This window comes from Mytilus trossulus, chromosome 4 (genome assembly GCF_036588685.1).
Source record: "Mytilus trossulus isolate FHL-02 chromosome 4, PNRI_Mtr1.1.1.hap1, whole genome shotgun sequence".
Taxonomy (NCBI): domain Eukaryota; kingdom Metazoa; phylum Mollusca; class Bivalvia; order Mytilida; family Mytilidae; genus Mytilus; species Mytilus trossulus.
The window spans coordinates 80,213,349-80,235,481 of NC_086376.1; the positions used below are offsets into that span (position 1 = coordinate 80,213,349).

General features: G+C 30.8%; 1 protein-coding gene across 2 annotated transcripts; it reads right to left on the bottom strand.

The window, feature by feature from the left end:
* Positions 1-4,177: 4,177 nt before the first annotated feature.
* LOC134716085 (phosphatidylinositol 4-kinase type 2-alpha-like) lies at positions 4,178-21,823 on the bottom strand. Of its 2 annotated transcripts, none has more exons than XM_063578834.1 (9): positions 21,073-21,823; positions 11,788-11,988; positions 11,219-11,350; positions 10,458-10,611; positions 9,404-9,477; positions 8,429-8,528; positions 7,928-8,061; positions 7,254-7,313; positions 4,178-6,767 (listed from the first exon to the last, which is right to left on the bottom strand). In XM_063578834.1, the coding sequence occupies exons 1-9, from the start codon at positions 21,379-21,381 to the stop codon at positions 6,597-6,599; spliced, it is 1,335 nt and encodes a 444-aa protein (XP_063434904.1). In that variant the 5' UTR covers positions 21,382-21,823; the 3' UTR covers positions 4,178-6,596. The 2 variants fall into 2 exon arrangements, with proteins under 2 accessions (XP_063434904.1, XP_063434905.1); XM_063578835.1 differs by lacking the exon at positions 21,073-21,823 and adding an exon at positions 14,004-14,732.
* Positions 21,824-22,133: the final 310 nt, after the last annotated feature.

The following is a 22,133-nucleotide window of genomic DNA, read 5'->3' on the forward strand; positions in this document are numbered from 1 at the left end:
AACCGTGTATATTATATACCTCAAATAATAACAAATTTCAGTTTTTTGTCTACGCAGGGGACAGAAACGAACGTAAAAGTAATGTATACATTGGATAATGCTCTAGCAAGATAGTTATCTGATCGAATCATTTAAAATGTAACTAAATAAGAAAAAAACTAAGCAATAACACCGCACTACAATGTTCAAAATAAAAATCTTGGTCAAATTACAAGGATCACACGAAGGAGGAGAGCTCTTTTCAAATCACATATTTGAAACACGAAAGAAAAAGGATAGTGATGGATAAAAAAGTCATAAATATTTCACTTTGTTTATATAATGTTCAGTTTTAAAAGTTGGACTTTAGCCCATTCAGTATAAAAATTCAGGAAAGTCGTTTTAAATGTTTCTTTAAAAGATAAATTTACCAAAAGCTTGTAGAAACATTTTGTGTATATGTGTTCATTATTTCATGACGATTGCTTGGATTTGAAATGCAAATTGAATGCACGCGGAGGCAAAATCTTACTATAGGATCATTCATTTTGGTTTACTTTTTAAGAACAAATAGAGTGTTAAGAAAACAAATAAATAAATCAGAATTCATCTGATTTAAACAAATATTCGTGCTATGACCTTTGATTCAAATGATATCAAACTTGTCAGATATGTTCCCAATTGGAGATCATTCAAGGGTCTAAACTTATAAAGTCAAGGTAATTGGCCTGTGCAGAGACATATACATGTGTAAACATGTCTCTGTCTTGTGTTAAAGAATACATGTATATTAAGACCAAACTGTTGATTGTTTATGGTTTGTTTTATGCTGTGCTGTTTTCAGGATTTCATGTTAGGGGTATTTGTGGACGCTCACAATCATGTTTAAGAGGGAAAATAAGAGGAAACAATCATTAATTTTGTTAGAAACTGATGAGTTTCCATCCACTTCCCCTCTAGAGAAATGTCGTTTATATATCAATATACTGGGTTCATTATTATATTTACTTGATGTGTATGATTAATGATTTATTTTAACAGTAGAAGGATCTAGTATTTGTTTCATACATTTAATAGGTAAACGATTTTAAGTATTTACCCCATGCACAAGAATTGTAAAAGAGATTTTGATATTATCATGACAACATCTGACATTTAGTTTATCTTATAGTACATACTTATGACATAAGTAAATTGTACAACTTGTGTATGGATGGCTAAGATAAGATTTTACATGTACAGGTCATAATGGAGGTAAAAAGGGTTAAAAGGTGAACACCAACAAAAAAAATTTTACCTTGAAAAAAAATACCTTAGGATCAATACGTTGGCCCCGTACAAATCCCAAAGCTTTCTTACCACACAAATGATTATTTCTAATTGGTATTCTAGATAGCTTAACTGGCATAATACTTTTATAAATATGTATTCAAGTAAAGATATTTTTTACTCATGATAATTAAGAGGTTCACTACTATAGTGATTCCTCCAGTTATATTATTTTCATATTGTTTTAAAAAAATCATTGGGACTCACTGTCACAAGTGCCTGCTTTGTTTCACTATACTGGCAAACTGGTTTATATTCTTAGTGAAGCTCCTGTTAAAGGGAGATGGGGCTCGACATATCATCCAATGTGCAAATTTATGAATCTTTCAATTGATTTTAATAGTAAAAGTGGATAAAGAAATGTCTAGCTTGCTAGTTTTTTTGGCGAATATGACTGGTTTGAAAGGTTATGTTTGCCTCGCCTGCGACGAAAGCTGAAAAATGCTAGACAAATCTATTTTAAATATCTGGTGTCGGCGGCGAAAACTATTGGTTTTAATTATATTTTTCAAAGGGAAGTCTAGAAGACCTGTAAACGTCATACCTAGCATTGAATGCCTTATGATATTAATTTTCTGTTAGACACATGACTGTTGTCCTTGACTTCATTTCACGATTCAGTGAATACATAAGAAAAGTGTTTAGGTTTCCTATCGTGTGATTTTTTTTCACTTATTGTTGGTAATAGATTAATTTTATCTCGTAATTTGACTTTCCAAGTCTACTGTCCTTGAGACAAGGTTTACCTAACCTCGACCTCATTTCACATATTCCATGAAACAGTGATCAAGGTTAAAGTTACTGTGACATGATTAAGCAAGTTTCTCAGATACAGTCAGCAGAAGCTGAACTATATGTGGTGTATCTAGCAATTCGAATGTGTATACTAGTATATACATGCCAATCTGGTTGTTTTCATTCGAACTTGACCTCATTTTCACGGTACATTGATCTATGTTAAGATTTTGTGTTTTGTTCTGTTTTCTGATACTACATTGTATAAGCAAAAAAGGTACAGGTCTTAGTGACAGGTAGCATGTGTCCTTGACCTCATTTTCATGGTTAATTTGTCATGATATTAGGTTTCAGTAATTATGATCTCTTTCAAGATACCACAAGCATTCGCCTAGGTCAATTATAGCTGATGTATGGAATGATTGTAAGGTGCATCTGTCTGTCTGGCAGAGCTTATCTGACCTTGACCTGATATTTATGGCTCATTAATCAAAGTTATCATGCGTACCATTCAATGTGTACAATTGTGAACCTTTAAATTGCATAGTGATTTGAATTGTGACAAATGTGAACCCATTGAAATGTCTATCTTTTTTAACAAAATATATTAAACTGGTTTAATTAGAAAGTCTTTTGAGATCAAAATCAATGTCATTTTTTTACGAAAACTTGAACCATAAAATGAAGTCAAGGTCACAATAATTCTGTCAGACGGATATAAACACATTACAATGACACTATAGACCATACCTGTTAACCTACGAAAATGAAAATGCTGGTGATGATAAGAGGTCAAGGACAACAAACTTATCTAGATAGAGACTTAACACCATACTCCATCAAAATTCAAAGTATTGATTGTCTAGCTCCTGTAACTAGATAATATAATGAAATTCAGAATGGAAATGGGGAATGTGTCAAAGAGACCACAACCTGACCATGCATGGAACAGAAAACAGCAGAAGGTCACCAACAGGTGTCACCACTGCTTAAGGTCTTGTCTTTATTGGCAATCATCACAGGCGTGACATTAAACTGGTTTGTATATAATTGGTAAATAACTTAAGGATCATTTTGTAACATTTGATTGATTGCCACATAGTGATATAAATATGTGACATCCTATGATATTAGTTTGAAGAGGATATGAACATATTTTATTGGATTGGAGTTTAACCCCCATTGGCAAATATTACAAACTTATGATCAGAACATGTTAATGAGATATGAACCCTGCTTTGTATTTGACCAACAAGTTAACAATGTCTGTAGGAAGTTATATCAACCTACCTAGACACAGAGCTAACCACTTCACTCCATCACTAAAGGCTGTGGACTTGACAAAGAATCAGCAAATGTCAATTTTAAAGTCCTTGGTTTAACCCTGAAGGGGAATCGAACAGAAGACCTACTGTAGACGAGAATGCTTCCAAAAGACCACCATAGCAGTCATATAAGCCATACAAGTCCAGTGAAGGGCCTTCAGCAATAAGTACTCACCATACTTTTATCTTATAAAATACAATTCTGCACTGTGGTAGCCATATTGAAAGAAATTTTAGGTTCCAATGTCTATATTTGTTATCAAATAAATAAGATCGAGTAAGTATGAAAGATAATGAAGGTCAGGTTCAATAGACACTTATGCAGTAGACATTTTATTTGCATCTGTCCTAAGTCAGAAATCTGATGTGTAGAAGGTGTTAGCTCATATGGTTCATGAGTATTTCTTGTTTTTTATATAGATTAGACCGTTTTAGACTGTACTTTTACCTATGATGGCTTACTTTTACAAATTGTGACTTGGATGAGAGAGTTGTCTCATTGACACTCATACCACATCTTCCTATAGCTATATAAAGATAGTTGGTTGAATTAGATGTCTTTTCTTTTTTTATTATGTTGTTGGTCTTTACCCAAACTTCTTTTTTAAACTTTCTTTTTCACTTAGATTTTTGAATTCTTTACAGATGGCAAATGGTGAAATTTGCTTTATTGACTTTTAAAAATAAACCCAGCTGTATAAAGAATTAACCAAATATATCTGGAAAATGGAGTTGTTTGCTAATATATTAATTATCTTTTTCAATTACAAAATGTACAAGTCATGGTCAGAATGCAACACAACAAAAACTAAATTAATAATTTTAATTTAATTTCCTGAAATCAATGTCAATAACAAGTTAAAAATATCACATGTCATATACATATTGCAACACTTCTTATTGTCCTCATCTCATCCATCATATTAAATACAAATATAAATTATACAGCATCAACAATATTTAAATCATATACCAATGTACCTATACTAAGGTTGTCTCTTACTCTCTCTTGAAAATCATCATTCTTAAGTAACTTTGTGTCTGTGTCTGCATGTCCATTATTTTCAGTTATTACAAAACTGGAGAATTTCTCATTCAAGACTTGTTAACTGTATGACATGTCAAAATCTCAAAAATATCTCTTCCTATCAAACAATGTTTTACAGTTTACATGTATGGCATACCAATGGCAATTTTACAGAAATTAAGAAATGCATCTTCAAAACAAGTCATGACACTAAAGATTTTTTTAAAATGAAGTTCATATAAATCCCTGCTATTTATTCATTTAATATGCTTATCTTAAATTTATATGAATATATATTTTGAAAAAGGTTGTAACCTAACAATTATCCCTTAATTACATTGATTGATCGATTGGTGTTAAACACCACTTTCAGCACTATTGTTCTATTTTGTAGCGGTCAGTTTTTATTGGTCAAGGGAGCCAGAGTGCCTGGAGAGAACCACCTGTCCTGTGCAGGATTCATCCTCACACCATGACTGTTGACAGGATAGTGATACAGAAGTTTGACTTCTTAGACCACTCAGCCAATCCCTTAGTTCAAAAATAAAATAGAACTATTCCAAGGTTTTTGGAATTTTCTATATTTGCCAGAATAAATAAACTATTACTTCATCAATTAGTTTCAAATCTTTGGTCCTCTTCATCATTTTTTATGAAATCATTACAAAACTTCAATTACATATTTACAAACACATTACTATCTTCTTCGTAATTCTCTTTCTTTTCTTTATTATTCACTCACAAGTAGTGAAGTACTCATATTTTCAAAATTAAGTACAAAATAGTAACACTTTTTTTATTACATGACTGGGCATGACTTTAACATCTAGGTTACCTTGGGATTTCCTTTTGTATTTAAATGTTAAAAAGTTAACAGTAACAGTAATTTTATTATAAATGGGTATCTTCAGTTAATAAGTAGGATGTCTTCTTGTTAATAAAGCAAATTTATGATTTTAACATTGTTATGTAAATTATTAGACAGAGATCCCTATCTGTTCTGCAGATGATACAAAATAAATAATTATGCAGTTTAAAACACAATCTTTGTCATGATTGAAATCATTGGATCAATTGAAGAAAAAAATTGAGATCATTTTTAAATCTTAAATGTTTACATCATGGATTGTACAGCAAGATACAAGACATTTCCATTTATCTGGGACATAATTCTAAGAGATGCAACTTGGCTTTGCCAAACGTAAGAGAAAATGAAAACTTATGATATTTTTAAATATCAGGATAACTTCTGTGTCATGCTATTGTTGCTTAACAAAATAACATTGATAAGCATACAATATCAAAATATTTCCCTATAAAGCTGAATTGTAAGAACATTTAGAGATTACCCTTTGAGACAGACAAACAATGATTATGCAGAGGTACTGATTTAATGTGGAAAACTTAGCTATTATTAAACATATGCTAATAACAATATGTGTTAAATGTTACAAATCAGTTGGTGCATTGTAAAACTATTGTGACAGCTAAATAAATATCAATTGTAGAAAAGACTTCAACATGTTCAATCATCTCAGGAATTCAAGGCAGCAATGATTTTTTTATTGCTGTAATTTTATTGCATTCTTTTTTTTTTCTCTTTAAAAATCAATGTCGTGAAATAAATCTTTATTTTATCTTGTTTTAAAATCAACTGTAGAAAATTATTTACAGATAGTAAACATTTTTTCATGTTTTTGGGGACTAGAAACTACTGTGGATTCATTAATTTTCGTTGGATACCAATTATCGTGGATTTCGTTGGTACAGGAGAACCACGAATTCAAATGTTCAACGAATAACAAATTTTCTAAAGGAATGAGTGTAGACTTTGCCAAAACCACGAAATTAAATATCCACGAATATGTAAATTTTCCTTAAACCACGAAAATTGATACCCACGAAAATAAATGAATCCACAGTATTGAGGAAAATATTTTTGTGAAAAAAATAATTTAGGTAACCAAAATATATATTTTACTGAATCTAACTGTGAGAGCAAGAATACAAATCACTCTGAAACTTTTGTCCTATGCTTCACAGCAACACTTTACAGCTATTAATAAGCATTAACATATATATTTGGATTCCAAAAATATCAGGTCATATTTAAATCTCTCTTAGGTCCATCTTCTTTCCTTTCTTTTATAAAAAGAAAAGCATCATTCGTATGTGATTATCTAGTTTAATTTAACATTATATCAGCACCAAGAAAAGAATGGAGCTCTGTGTGCAAAGCTCTGTGTAAATGTTTCACTGTCAGTTCTGCCACGCCCACCCATTCCTTTACTTCGTTCTATTGTAACTACTGGCATCTGTACTAGTTGTACTGGGGATTTTCCATCTTTTAATGCTTGTGTCAAATTCAAAATCTAAAAATCAAATAAATGTTATTAATACAAATATCTTAAAAATTGATATATCAACAAAAAATAACGTGAAATTAGATTTTAAGTGAAAAAAATATGTACAAAACTATATAGATACAGGTCAACCATTTTACATGAAAACAGTCCTTTCATTTGTTAATTATCTGACAGAAGTATCTGCAAAGCTCTTGTTATGAATCAAACTTTTCCTTTTTAGAAAGGTTACAAATCTTCCAGCCAAAGGCTGTTCCATATAACATACATGAAACCCACCATGATTTTTTTTCTTTGGTAAAGTGTATGTTTAATAGAACAGCTCTTAGTATCAATGATAATTAATATAATTTAACTCCTTCAATAGAATTTATAATTCTAAACAATAATTTTTAAAAGCTCTTAGTGATTTAACAGTGTATCTCACAAAATTATATTTCAATATATATTTATTGTGTAAAGTAATAAAACAAAAGGTGAATAAGATATACTCACTTGTCCTCTCATAACTGACATCTGTTTTTCAAAAGTTCTTCTATCAAAACCTTTATCTGTCTATAAAAAGAAAAATAATTGTATAAGAACTTTTTACAAGCATGCCTGTGCTTCTTTCAAAAATGAATAATTCAAGTTTTACAAATTGCAAAATGTTTCAGGTACTGGAGCTCAAAGAGACGAAAGACTAGTTATACAAATTATATGTAGCGAAATAGGTTGTTTTCAAGGTGTTTCAAAAACAAAATATGAATTAAACATGGGCATATAATATGGATGACTGTTTTTTATAATACTGATTCATATGACTCTTAAAACCTTGTACTGGAAAAGTGGATATGGTAATTTGTTTACTTTTTACACATATTGATATGGAGGGGAGTTGTCTCATTGGCACTCATACCACATCTTCTTATTTTCAGTATATACATGGTGTACATGCAGATGACACAAAGATCTGATGTTCTTATGAGATATCGCTGAAAACTCCAACTTTCCATTGGACCATCAACAAGGAATCATGGTAAGGTGAAGACAACTTTCTGAAACATTTTGGTGAAATAGGAATAAGAAACAAAGGTATTTGTAAATGTTCATGCAATGGCTGTTGCCAAACCATGTGAAAAGTCAGACGGAATGATCTTTTTATTGCAAGTAATACAATAAAGTCTAACCTTAAAGAGTTCATACAAATCATCCACCAAGTCTTCTACAAATGTCATATCTGATAGCTGTGGTAATACTAGGTCTTTGATTTCATCAGAAAATGGTATCTTTGCCTGTGGTAACCATGCCCAATGATATGGATCTGAAATCATAAACATAGTTTTTAAGCTGAAATTAATATTGAACATACTAGCATGTGACTTCTTTTTTCATAGGAAATGTTAATGGATTTAAAACAAAACTTTCAATAGAGTTGTTCCATTTAAACATACATGGGACCAAGGAATGGCACTTTGAAATTTCAACTATGGGTTTGTGCCAAGTAAACAGTAATGTAAAATTGTAGTATGACTAAATCTTATGCCAAATAATAAAATACAAAAAGTAATAAAATATCCTTTATCTGGGACATCATTCTAAAAGGTGCAACTTTACTTTTTCCACTTTGGCAAATGCAAGAATAATTAAATACAAAAAGTAATAAAATATGACTATTTAAAAACACTTACAAGCTCTCCATTCATCAGGATGTTTATAAGGGAATGCTAATCCATTGTCTATAGCTGCTACACTGATGTCAGGATTGTCTACTAAACTCCATTCACCATCCTGAAATACAAAACAGCTCAAAATAACAAATAAATCAAATTCAGTTATATTTGTACAAAATTTTTTCTTAAAATACCACAAAAAAAAATATGAAAAAATGCTGACATCAATTGCAATAGTATCATTCCGCTATCATAATCTGAGTGAGATGTTTTCTACACTTCTTGTACAAGAACAAAGTTAATTAAATTCCATGTTACTGTTAGTAAAACTGTATGTAAAATATATTGGTTTGCTTTTCATTTAACTGTGTGCCCAATATTCATTCTAATGATTTTTACTGATCATGTTTGTGGTAGTTTACCTTTGGAAATGTATGTCAAATTAAATTACAATAAAGACTAAATGTCACTTGATAAGAAGACAACTCTACTAATGAAAAAAAAAGATATTTTCATTGGCTAGTTGATCAACTACAAGCTGCTTAATTAAGGATAAGCATAGGGATAAATAAGGGAAATTGTGAAATTGTTCTTTAAAAATAGCATTATAGATCTACTGATATGGAGTTCTATTCTACATACTGAAGTCAGTACATTTATTTTGTACTAATGATTTATAAACTTTAAGGCAGTGATTAAGGAGAACAAGAGGATACCATAAAACTACCCTCTGGCCTATGTACAAAACCAAGTGCTGAAAAAAAGTATCAGTTTATAGAAAATTGAAAAGGATTGAAAAATATGAATTTAAAAATTGTAAGATGTATGTTTACTTGTGAAAATCTTTAAGTGAATTCTGATATAAAGCAATGCTTTAATTTTATGTAATTCTATTCTTTTTGATCAAATGTGTATCTCATTTTGATTTATTCTTTTCTTTATGAAGGGCACAAATGTTGTTTGGCTAAGGATTTTTGTTTCAATTTAACCCACCTCTATATCTGTCCCTGAGCTGCCTCGTGATGACACTGGGTCATATTTTATTAACCAGTTGTCATTTCCTCTATCTACAAGATCAATATATATATTTTTTTAGAAATTGTTTAAGTTTATGAAGATTTATTTAGGTTCAGCTAAATTATAATTAAAATTTTATACTTTTATCTGCAAAGGCAAAACTCCATTACTTCAAATAAAGGCTTTGATAACTACAAATTAGGGCTTCTATAAAATCACAGACTACAAATTAGGGGTTCTATAAATTCACGGAGTACAAATTAGCGCTTCTACAAATTCACTGGTTAACAAGAATGTGTCTGCACTATCATTTTCTATGTTCAGTGAACCATGAAAATGATATATCTCTAATTTGGCATCAAAATTAGAAAGATCATATCATAGGGAACATGTTTACTAAGTTTCAAGCTGATTGGACTTCAACTTAATCAAAAACTACCTCAACCAAAAACTTCAACATGAAGCAGGAACGAAAGAACAGAAGCACAGACAAGAAAACATAATGCCCATAAATAGGGCATAAAATAAGTGCTTATATAACTCAACTGACTACAAATCAGGTCTTGTATATAAACTCCACGATTACAAATAAGAGATACTAAATAACTCCATAAACTACAAATTAGGGTTACTATATCTCCACAGACTACAACTAAAGTTTTCTGTAGAGGTCTCTTCTACATTTTTATATTCATTATTCAATCTCACTTTTCATTAAATACATGTATGCATGGTCTGACAGCTGAAAAGGTTTGTAAAAGTATTCTTAAAAATGTAAAACTATAACGTATACATACATGATGTTATAGTCCAAGTATATACTTAAAGTGGTGTACTTATAACTAAAGTATAATAAGTAAATCATTAAAATGATGCCATATTGTGGTTCATACAGAATTTTCATTAAGTGTTTGTACAACTAAACGAGACTAGTAACTGTGGCATACAGGTATCCTTGGGTTGGGACTAAGCAATTTCTACCAAATAACATTGACAACAAATTTTGTACATTTAAAATAAACAGCTTTACCTGTGTTTCTAATTATATAATCTAACACTACAAGTCTTTCAAATAAATGCTGTAATCTTGTCGCTGTAGATATTGGGAGATCTTCATGATCAAATTTCCTAAGCCAGAAATCAGCATCTTTGAAATCAGTTACAAACAGCTGAAATGAACCAGTCTGCAAAAGAAAAGTCTCTCATTTATATTGACTCTTGTAAAACAAGTTGAACTATGAGCTATTGATCTCTAATGTTACTCCCTTTATAAGTACAATGTATTTGGTAAACAGGAAGTTAAAACAAATAGCATTTCCCGAGAAAAAATGAGACAAAAAGTGTGGGATTAAAGATTGCAATGGATTAGTGATATATCTGCATGCTCACATGAAAATTAATTATTACATGTACCAAATATCAGGGAGTTCTGATTTGTAGTTTCTTATAAAAATGTGATCAAAATCTTATGGAAAGGATGGGACAGATGAAAATACTGACGGGAGGATACTGATGTAAACCAGTATACCTCGCCTCCTTTAAAGACAATGATGATTACTTGATATGGAGAGGCTCCTTCAAATGGACATGTTGCCAATTTTCTATCCAATCAACAAAACTTCATAAATTATGTTAATCAAAACCTCATCATAATGGAAGAAAGCAAAACATATCTTGTTTGAGAGATTTTTTGGGGTTATACATGAAGTGATATCTCTTAACCACACGATCAATGGTTAACTTATTTTTCACAGAATCATCTTATGTAAACTTTATTTATATAAAACAAACCTTTGGTGGTAAACCTAATCTATGAAATCTCTTTCCTAAAGCTGGTACTTTCTGTAATATGCTCTGTTTTGTCCTTGATTTTAACCTGTCGATGTCTGTGTAATTAAATGTTTCACTAGATAACCTTACTACCTACAAACAGAGAAACACACTTTAAAAATGTAAACTGAAATTAACCTTTTATTGTTACTAGTCTATAGCTAGGAGTGGGACATTCTGACTTTAACAGTGCTTATATATGGAACTTTAGGTTATGCTTTTTTTAGATTCAAAAATATGGAGGACAGGGTAATAGGAAACAGACATGTTTTTTTTTATTTGGCCTTAGTCATCATTTGACTTGCTTGTTAAATGATGATAATTTGGTCACTTCCAAAATAAAGATAATAATAGAACATAATAACATGACATACTACTTTGATGTTTAAATTTAAGACAGTTTTCATTCAAAATAACACTTAAAAATACAATACAACCTAATAATATCCAATATCTATACTTTAAAAGACTCTGCATTCCTTCCACATATAGACTTCACAGTTTACACTATAAATTGATTTGTCCCTTACCTTAGTTTTTGGGACTATACTCAATTGAAGTTTTGAGTCTACGAGACTAGCACCTGCCTCAGACAGGTATCCTTGGTTTGGGACTAAGCAATTTCTACCAAAACAACATGGGCAACATATTTTATGCATCCATTTGGTCCACTTTGGATTGAGTTGACCATATGGTTCTTCATCTTTTGGTTTAAACACACCAATTATTTTCTGAAAAAGAAAAGATGACATGATTAAACTTCTATTTAAAAAACATAACTCTAACTCTGACCTAACATTAACAACATTCTTCAGTTTTGGATCAATATGTCAAACTATTAAAGTTTAAAACTTGATTAACATCCAGTGACAGATATTTCAGGTAAAAAAACAGTAACAAGTTGCTTAAACACTGTGTAATACTTCCCTGCTTGTGATTTTAAAAGTAGTGGTTTATATTTTGAGCTACATAGTCATATATTCCATATCAATAATCATGATCATTAACCAATACTAAATTAACAAAAATTAACAGAAATTAAAGACTTAGGAAAGTCCTGATTGTGAATACACTTGCAGAAATTCTCAACATCTTATTTTTGTTCAAGTTGGTGCCTTCCTCCGATTCTATATATTGTGTATGAGGACATTTAAATCAAATCATTCAAATGTGCTGTATTTAGGGTGTACAATAGCTACTAAATCATATTTTACAACTTAAATGACTACCTAACTGCAATTGTACATTTGCAATATACTATATAATAGAATGGTTTTCAACTTATTGCTGTCTGACACAACAACTTTTAATATTTTTTGTAGTCCTAAAAAATAATTATAACTGAATGAATTATGATTTTTAACAGACTGCTTTCAGTTTATATTTTTTCACTCCCTCTTCAAGTGCACATGTTTAAAGACCTTTAATGGTAGATAAATGTATAGGGTTTTCTTTTGTGACATAAGAGATGTCAAGAAAAGTTTATTTTTCTATATTTCTGTTACTTTTAATGAATTACATTATACAAAATCACCAGTAGAATAAACAAATGAAATAAGAAAAATGTATGAAGCAATTGGGTCATCATGAATTTCAAAAGGTCAATACACAGAAGCAATATATGAGGAAACTAGGTCAAATTCCATCAGTACTAGTTCTGTTCAAACCAGTAGTCTAAAGGGGTGAGATTCTCACTATTCTGGGAGCTGTCAACTAATAAAATCAGAAAATTAGTTAAATACTCTAAAATATATTAAAATTGTCTCCCCTTGACCACTGATCCTTTCTTCATGCATTTGAATTATCATTTTATGTTTCTTTAATCACTCTGTAATGTTTATGTCATGTTGTAATTAATGTTATGCTCTTAATGGGCCCTTTAGTTTGGAAAATTAAAAAAAATGTTGTATTGTATATTGTACATTGTCAGATGGGTTTTGTCAGATGCAAACAAAATGTATAATGTCCATAGTCATGATAGTGCTGGACTATGTTTTAGCTTGCATCAAATGCGTAAATATATTTGATTGACATAATTAGTTGCAGTCTCATCACAAATGAAAACTGTAACTGTGTAAATACATGAAATACATGTATATTGTTGGTCGGATATGTACAGTGTATGGAGTGTTCATAGTTCAATATTTATAATTAATTGATTTTATTAGAATAGTGCACTGTTGTTATATATACACATTATCCTTAATCCCGGCTGACCCGGCCGCTTGAACTTTTGATGCACACAACAATCACTTTTCCATTGTGGCGTCAGATATTTTGTTTTTGTGACATTAAAATTTTACAGGAACCTGTGTGATATCCAGTAATGGTAGACAAATAGCAATAAGGTGTTTTGTGACCATAGATATGTATATATACATTGTAGGGGGTCTCATTGGGGGGTTCTGATCCACGGATCCTGCTTACTGTTTTGACAGATTCATATATATCCCCCTTACACTATGTACTTCTCATTTTTTTGTAAATATCCGGGTCCCACTAGACTCCCTTTCCCGTTTTCACGGCACAAAAAAATCATCAATCCTGCATCATGCTTAGACGTCAATGAGACCCACATTGTAGTGACAATTCATAGAATTTAAAATCAAGTTTAACCTATACTGAAAAAAGACAACAATGCCAGTGGTTCATCTAACATAGGTGGCAAATACAGGATAGGTAAAGGTCCACAGACATAGTCGTAGAACAAATTACTGTTTCTATAAAGAAAAACTTAGTCACGTACACCCTCTCTCCCATGAACAAAATAGCATCCACTTGTCCCTTTGTCACTTAATATTGGTTGATCGCCAGCAATTATTGCTAATTCTGCATCATAAACAATCTCAGCATATTCTCTATCTTGTGGAAATCTATTCTCAAAGGGAGACAGGTACTTGTTGACATCAATAGGCTGGTTATCATTGCATGCCCCATAATTATCATTATTTGGCAATTCTTCCCTGACAATAATGTTGACAGTATCAGAATCCTTCGTCTCCATAACTGTTACAGATTTTCATTTTGCCCTGTATGTGCAACTAACGTGCAAAGTCGTGTTTCCTGAATGAAATGATTCATCCAAGACCTTGAGCAATGTTATGCTCCTATCTTTATCTTATTCCTTTGCAGTACAGCAGTGAATTACTGGTACCGACAATTTAACAAATTCAAAATGTATGTCAAAATCCTTATCGTTTTTTGTCCTGTTAAAAGTGTTTCTACAGCAGGTCTCCTATTTTCATGGGTGACACTTCTGTCGCCGGTATTTATTTTAGTTCCGGTTTATGTTTTTCTACTTCCTTTCGACTGAGTCTGTCATTTTAACATCACGCATATGTCAATTAAAAGTAAATTAACTTTCATTCACAATACAAGCTTGAATTCATGTCCCAGCTGTTGCTAAATCCGTTTATTTCGAATGTTTACATTTGTCGATCAACGTGGACCAAGGGACGTAACTCTTTTGACTTTCAAGGGGAAGTAACTTTGAAAGTACCTATGAAAAACATCATCATGAGACAATCTCACATGATAATGACAAAAGAGTTAACCTATTTTTTTCTTGATTATTTCGAAATAAAACATACATTGTTTGAGGTTACACATATACGCTAAAGTGCATAGCTCAATCCCATTAAAATCTTAATTTTTTATGTTTAAATATTTTTATATAAACCTAGACTATTAATTAGTTATCAAAGGTATACGGATAATAATTTAGTAAGCCAGATGCTGTAACAAAATTGTTTTTTATCATTTATAGATTTTTTTGTTTGTTACCAATGTAAATCCCACCCATAACAATGACTTTGAAGCTTTATACTTGGTTTAATATCATCAAGATATTGAAAATCTTGATTAAATGTAAGAAAGATAGCTATATAGATAAAAGTATCACAAAGGTACATAACCGTTGGTTTTCCCGTTTGAATGGTTTTACACTAGTAATTTTGGGGCCCTTTATAGCTTGTTGTTCGGTGTGAGCCAAGGCTCTGTGTTGAAGGCCATACTTTAACCTATAATGGTTTTCTTTTTAAATTGTTATTTTAATGGAGAGTTGTCTCATTGGCACTCACACCACATCTTCCTATATCTATATGATTAAAAATTCAGATGCTTGTCAGCCTATATGACATATTAACTATAAAACTGTTTCCAAAAAATGAAAATATAACTTTATAATTTCTTATTTGTATGCATCCTTAGAGGTTTTCTTCATTAAAACCTTAAATCATGAAGGCTCAAAACCAAATATTTGAAGGCAAAGGAAAATAGCTATTTTGAGATCTTGTCATTAGTATTTTACATATAAGTCAATGTTTACTCAATACAATATTTTCATAAAGATGTTCTTTCCAATGATGTTTATTTTCATTTTTTAATATCAGCAGGTATTTATAGTGTGGGTTTGAAACTTTTGATTTCGAATTTAGAAAGTACCCTGGTTTTTCTTCTCCTCTCACCTATGTTGAATTATTTAAGGTGAATGGAATTTTCAGTTGCTATTGCACTGCTTGTGGAGAGTTGTCTCATTTATACCACATCTACTCATTTTTATATTGACCTAAATGTATTTACAATAGTAAAATAATTATGGTCATTATTGAACTTGAAAAAAATCAGGGAAATGTAGATTATACCCCCTTTTATGTATTTTTAGTTTTCAACCATTCTTGAAGATTTTTACCTCATAATTGGAATATTACTGTAAATACGTATGATTACTGATCACTTTTAGGTTTTGGGTAATGTTGAGCTGGATACTCATTTATATACATTTTTGTACTATAAATATGTTATAATAATTGAGAAGGTTTTTTTAACAATGCTATGAAAAGGACTACCGTAGTATAAAATACATATATATGATAGTATTATCAAAATTATTAACATATTTGCTTGAAACACCTGCATTAATTTTGATAATTTACTGATTTAATAAAAAATAAACTCATCAAATACATTTTCTCGAGTATTCTTTAGCACATGCCCATGGTGACCATAGGCAGATCCAGGGGGTCTGGGTCCCCTTTCATGGGAAAAAAATGGTTGATTATATAGGGAATCACTGAAGCATGACTGGAGTGGCCCCCTTTAGGTAAGTTAGTGCCCCCCTTATGAAAAGTTCTGGATCTGCCACTGGTGAATTTTGCATACAGACAATACTATTTATTCATATATATATGCATCAGCTGAATGTATGATGCTTCTGATGCATGTGGATGATGGTCAATAACCAATAATCATGATGGTTTATATGGCTATACATTTATTTTTGGCATTGCACAAGTCATGTCTTCTTTGACTATTAATGAGGTTAAAATACTAAATCCCTGTGATGTGTTTTAGTCGATTTGAGTCTCTGATGCATGATTTTTTACTATTAATTGGTTTTGGCTTTTAACTAGCTGTCAGTAACTGCGAGTACTCTCAAATCGTATTTTCTTGTTAATTCGACCTGTTGATACTGTTTATAATGCTTTTTTGTTATTTTTTATTTATATGGATCTTATCTGTACACCAGCTTTGATTATTTTTAATATCTTCAATTTTTCACTTGTTCTTACAACATTTGTATAAACTTCAAGATTATAAAAAAACGTTTTTTTCTAAAGTGAACATTGATTGGTTAAATATTTCTCAGTGTGTTTGAATTTGTTTGTTAGCTTTTTGGTCATGAATGTTTGTCTCTAATATTTAGTTAACTGTGCATTTGTATTCAGATATCGCAGATCAAATTTATTCGTTCATTGTGTAATCATACGTTTTTTGATTGAGTTAAGTCTGCCAATTGATATTTTATCGTATGTTTTTCTATGTTGTGATGTTATGCTATTGTTTCAGAAAAAGGGAGAAGTGTTTGGATCCATTAAAACGTTAAATCCCGCTGCAAATGTTTGCACCTGTCCTAAGTCAGGAATCTGATGTACAGTAGTTGTCGTTTGTTTATGTAATATATACGTGTTTCTCGTTTTGTTTTGTTTATATAGATTAGACCGTTGGTTTTCCCGTTTGAATGGTTTTACACTAGTAATTTTGGGGCCCTTTATAGCTTGTTGTTCGGTGTGAGCCAAGGCTCCGTGTTGAAGGCCGTACTTTAACCTATAATGGTTTACTTTTTAAATTGTTATTTGGATGGAGAGTTGTCTCATTGGCACTCACACCACATCTTCCTATATCTATATACAATACAATACAACAATACAATATTTTCATTTTCCAAATTTAAGGGCCCATTAAAAGGCATTACATTAATAACAACATGTCATAAAATAATAACTTAAATGCATAAGGAAAGGGTCAGTGGTCAAGGGGAGATAATTTTGATATCTTATTCTATTACAGCATGTAGAGTGTATAAGTTAATCTAACCATTAATTATTGGAGCTAGTTTAAGCTTTACTTTCAACCATTTTTAACTCAGCATAAGCACTTTGCAATAAATCAGATGGAGAATTCTCTAGTCTACACAATACATAAACATATGTGTTACTGTGGATTCATTTATTTTCATGGGAACCAATTTTCGTGGATTATGAAAAACTTGTAAGTTCGTGGATATTTAATTTTGTGGTTTTGCCAAAGTCTTCATACAAGCCTATAGAAAATTTGTTATTCGTTGAACATTTAATTTCGTGGTTCGCCAGTACCCACGAAAGCCATGAAAATTAGTATCCCACGAATAATAACGAATCCACAGTAGCAAATTTACATAAAGAGGATATCTACCCAGTTCAGACAGGACTGCTCCATTTGTGCACATCTTTGTTACACCAATAATATACTTACAAAATTTTAAATTTGGCTTCTCAATCTTCCAATATTTAAATATGTCATAAAGGGATAAGTTTTTCCTTTATATATATATATACATTATAAATTTTTCCTAAATATATATATATTATAAACTTAATTTATATTTTATGTTTGAGATGTTTTTCTTGTGTATTGTTAAGATTGTAAATGTTAAATAAAAAAACTCACTATACTGATTATGCCCGTAATGTGTCCTCTATAGGAAATTAAAATAATTGGGTAATGAGTCAACAGAACACAGGTGATGTCCCCATTTGTGTATAACATTATAAAGGGATATAACTCAAGAACTGTTAAAGTGACACTACCCAAATTTGTACCTGATTTGAGTTTTGTGGTAATAAGGTTTTTGTATACATTTTAGAACATTAAGTTGAGGCAAACTTATGATAGTGGACAGACACAAAAAATACAGCAATTTTTATATTTGTAGAGGGGCATAACTCTAGAACAGTAAAAGTGACACCACCAAAATTCAATCGGAACTACTCGGCCTTTCTGGTTGCATGAAGAAATAAAGTTATTGTACTGCATAGCGAGAATGGCCGAGTAGTTACGATTGCAACAAAATTCAAATAAATAAAGTTGGGGAACAGAAACAAATTTTACCGAAAAGCATATTAACCTATATGGACGTACTGATGGAGAAGGGAAAAACTTAATGCCCCTCCGCTACTGGAGGGGGAGGAGGATACAGATATAAATATATTATCATATAATTTAATCTCTAATAAACTCTAGATTAAAGTTTTAACATGAAGAATTATTAAATTAATTATAACTGTATTTTTGCCTTGAAGGAATGCAACTTTTGGCAAATGAATTAGTGACTAGATAATTAGCCTAGGTAAATATGTACATGTACAGTACATCACTACAAGTAGATTAAAATATATATTTTGAACTCAATATTTACCTTTTTGTTTGGCAAACTTTTGAAAGATTAGCAGGAAAGGTAAACAATTGACATATAATTGGGAGAACATATAATATTTTAAATGTACATTGTGTTGAATGTGTAATGAATACTACATGTGAAAGGAATATTGTAAACATGAGTGATTGATCTGAAAAACAGATTTCTTAGAGAAATAGAATTTATGTACATCATTTTGTACATGTATAAGTACCACATGTACATCATGTACATGTGAACACAAAATCTAGTTTATACATTGTATGTTGATTGCTGTGAATAGTGTAGAACTTTTGTTACCTTTCATAGTGTATGTTTGCTTTTCTGCATGACATACTACAGGGGTTACACATATTGGTTATTTCCAGCAAATATCCACTATTAACAGGAAAAATCATACTAAATTTGAACAAAACAATATTACAGTTAGAACCTTGAGAGAATATAAGACCATTTTGACAGTGACAAAAAACCAGTAGAAGACTGATTATGTTTTCCTGGCGCTTTTGGCGATAGGACAAAGTACAATCTGTGTACTCAACAGTTTTATTATAAGATTATAAAACCTTCACTGAATTTATTTTTAAATCCACCTGTACCAAAGTAGAAATGCGAAAGTTATTTGGAAGAAAATGTTACAGTTAAGTGAAGGAGTTTAAATTGCATTGATTGTTTTAAAATCATTTTTTTTTGGTTCTAATTGAAAAATAAAAGGTCAATTAAGCTTCAATTAAGTGCTTTTGAAGCTTCAGATGTTGGGGTAGCTCATCAAAAAAAGCAAATAGCATTACAATTTTTTTTTTAGAAAACTGACTGTGAATATTCGAGTTCAAGGACCATATAACTCTCCACAAAATTATCAGACTGGAATAAAATTTGAGCTAGATCTGTAACTAGTCACAATAAAACACTACGCTAAATTTCAAATCAATATCTTCAAGGATGAAAAAAAGGTGGAAAACTGATTTACCAGACTGATGGAGGAACAGACGGACAGATACATGTACATGTAGATGGAGTGTAAAATTAAAGTCCCCTTCGACTTCATTGGTAGGGGACTAAAAACAAGAAAATACTAACCTTTCCAAAGCACTTATGTCTTTCCTATAATTAAATTACTATATATAAATTACCTGGTCAAAAGTATTTGTCACCTACATTTATTTTTTATATATACATGTATTTCATATAAAATTAAAAACACATTTTTTTCAAAATAATATATTGATGGCATTTATTGTTAGAATTTTATCAACAAGGCTTTAAAAGACGTAGAAATGTCTTATTAAAGACTAAGTATGTTTGTTTATTTGGTCATGGTTTTGTCTTCAGAAGTTTTTGTTTTCTCTTGATGTGAACACATATATGACATATACATTTTTTAATATTTGTGTTTATCTTGTGAAAAAATCAAAATGATCCATAAAACAAATATAACCAAATAAACAAATAAACCTGTGACAATTCTGCTTCTATTGGGACCAAGTTGCTTAAAATCAAACCAAACATGACAACAATATATACATGTTGCAAAAAGTGACAAATTACTTACATTGTTTTTTGTATGGCCACACTCTGTAGCTAGCTATATAGTTTTTAAGGTGAAAAGGAATTATGCAAAATTTGGACAAAGAAGTTAACTCTAGAAAGTAATTCAGTGGTTGTTATCTACTGCTATATGGTTGGTACATGCAGAACATGTTATGATGATGATGATCTGGGAAGGGGCCAGAAATCAAACAATGTGAATTTTAGTTTTGCCCTGCAAATATAATTTATTAATCTTTAATATTGCATATCAACATGATTATACAGTACATTGTACTTGTATATTTTTTAATGTGGTGTAGTTTGACCTGCAAATATTATTTATGAATCTTCAATATAGCATATCAACATGTACATGTACATGATCATACAGTATGTGTTTGAATGTTGTGTAGTACATTGTAACCGGGAGACTATAATACTTATGGTACATTGTATCTGAATCTGAAACTGGAACAGTGCAATATGTACATATGTACATTGTAATTAGTTAGTATTAATCAAAGATTATATACATTTTGTAAAAACTAACCATATCTGTATTTTTTACAAAGTAGCTTCCACTTGAACCTTGATAGATTCTTTCTGGCATAATTCCTTGATCAATTGCTGCTTCAGCTTCTCTGATTATTTCTTGAAAATTTGGATCATCTGGGAAATTATTTTCAAATAATCCATACTCATGTTCAACTCTGGAAACTAGCAGAGGTGAACTTTCTTCATTGCCCCTTGTATTTGTACGGGTTGGTGACCTTGGAATACGAATATCAGGCAATCCTGGCGCTGCAAATGTAACATCAGGAGGTGGCGCTGCAGTATGTACATGTGAATTACTACTCATTCTCAATTTTTTGTTTAAATGGAAAAATGGTGTAAAATAGAATAGGAATACAAACTGTCTATAAATATAAAAGCAGAAACTTATTGGACAGATACCAGTGTCATTAAATGAAATTGTTTTTAAAAGTTTCCAAGTTTTTATAACATATCCTTATCAGATTTGTATCTGTCTACTGAATGTTTAGCTAAGCAACAAGATAAGATTTTGGTCTCTGGACCACCAACTGGAAAAGTTACTGTCAAAACTGTGGCAGCTATGCTGATGAGTCACTTTACTTAAACCGATTATATTGATTGATGAATTGACGATTTCTTTTGGAATACGCATCCATACTGGTATTGATTAAATCTTTGATCAGAGAAAACAATGAAACCGAAACTCAAATCACATGATCCATTTTGAGGATGACAAAATAATAATTTGGTTTCGGAACTCCTCAGCTGTTCCGAACACCTGTTGCACATAGTTTCGAACTTTATTAATTGTTTAACGTATTAATGAATTATAAATTTTATTGTAATAATTATTTAAACCTTGGTTTGATATAATAAAATTTGTTAACAAATAAATTTCAGGTTATTACGAAAATAAAACTATGTTACTTACTTGACAACAACCAGCGTAGTCAGATCTTCTACGTCAAAACCGGCGTAATTTAAAAAAAAAAGTTATTTAAATAGATTAAGATATTTCAAGTTGTCTGTGATAGGGTAAAATAAAATTATAAAAATACAAGGTAAAACTTGTATATA

What these genes read in the sequence shown, in the direction of transcription:
- LOC134716085 (XM_063578834.1), bottom strand. Translation starts at nt 21,381, where the DNA reads ATGAGTAGTAATTCACATGTACATACTGCAGCGCCACCTCCTGATGTT. An exon ending in TTATATAATTAGAAACACAG is followed by an intron (nt 9,478 to 10,457) that starts GTAAAGCTGTTT and finishes TTGATCTTGTAG; the next exon opens with ATAGAGGAAATGACAACTGG. An exon ending in TGTCAGTTATGAGAGGACAA is followed by an intron (nt 6,768 to 7,253) that starts GTGAGTATATCT and finishes TTTGATTTTTAG; the next exon opens with ATTTTGAATTTGACACAAGC.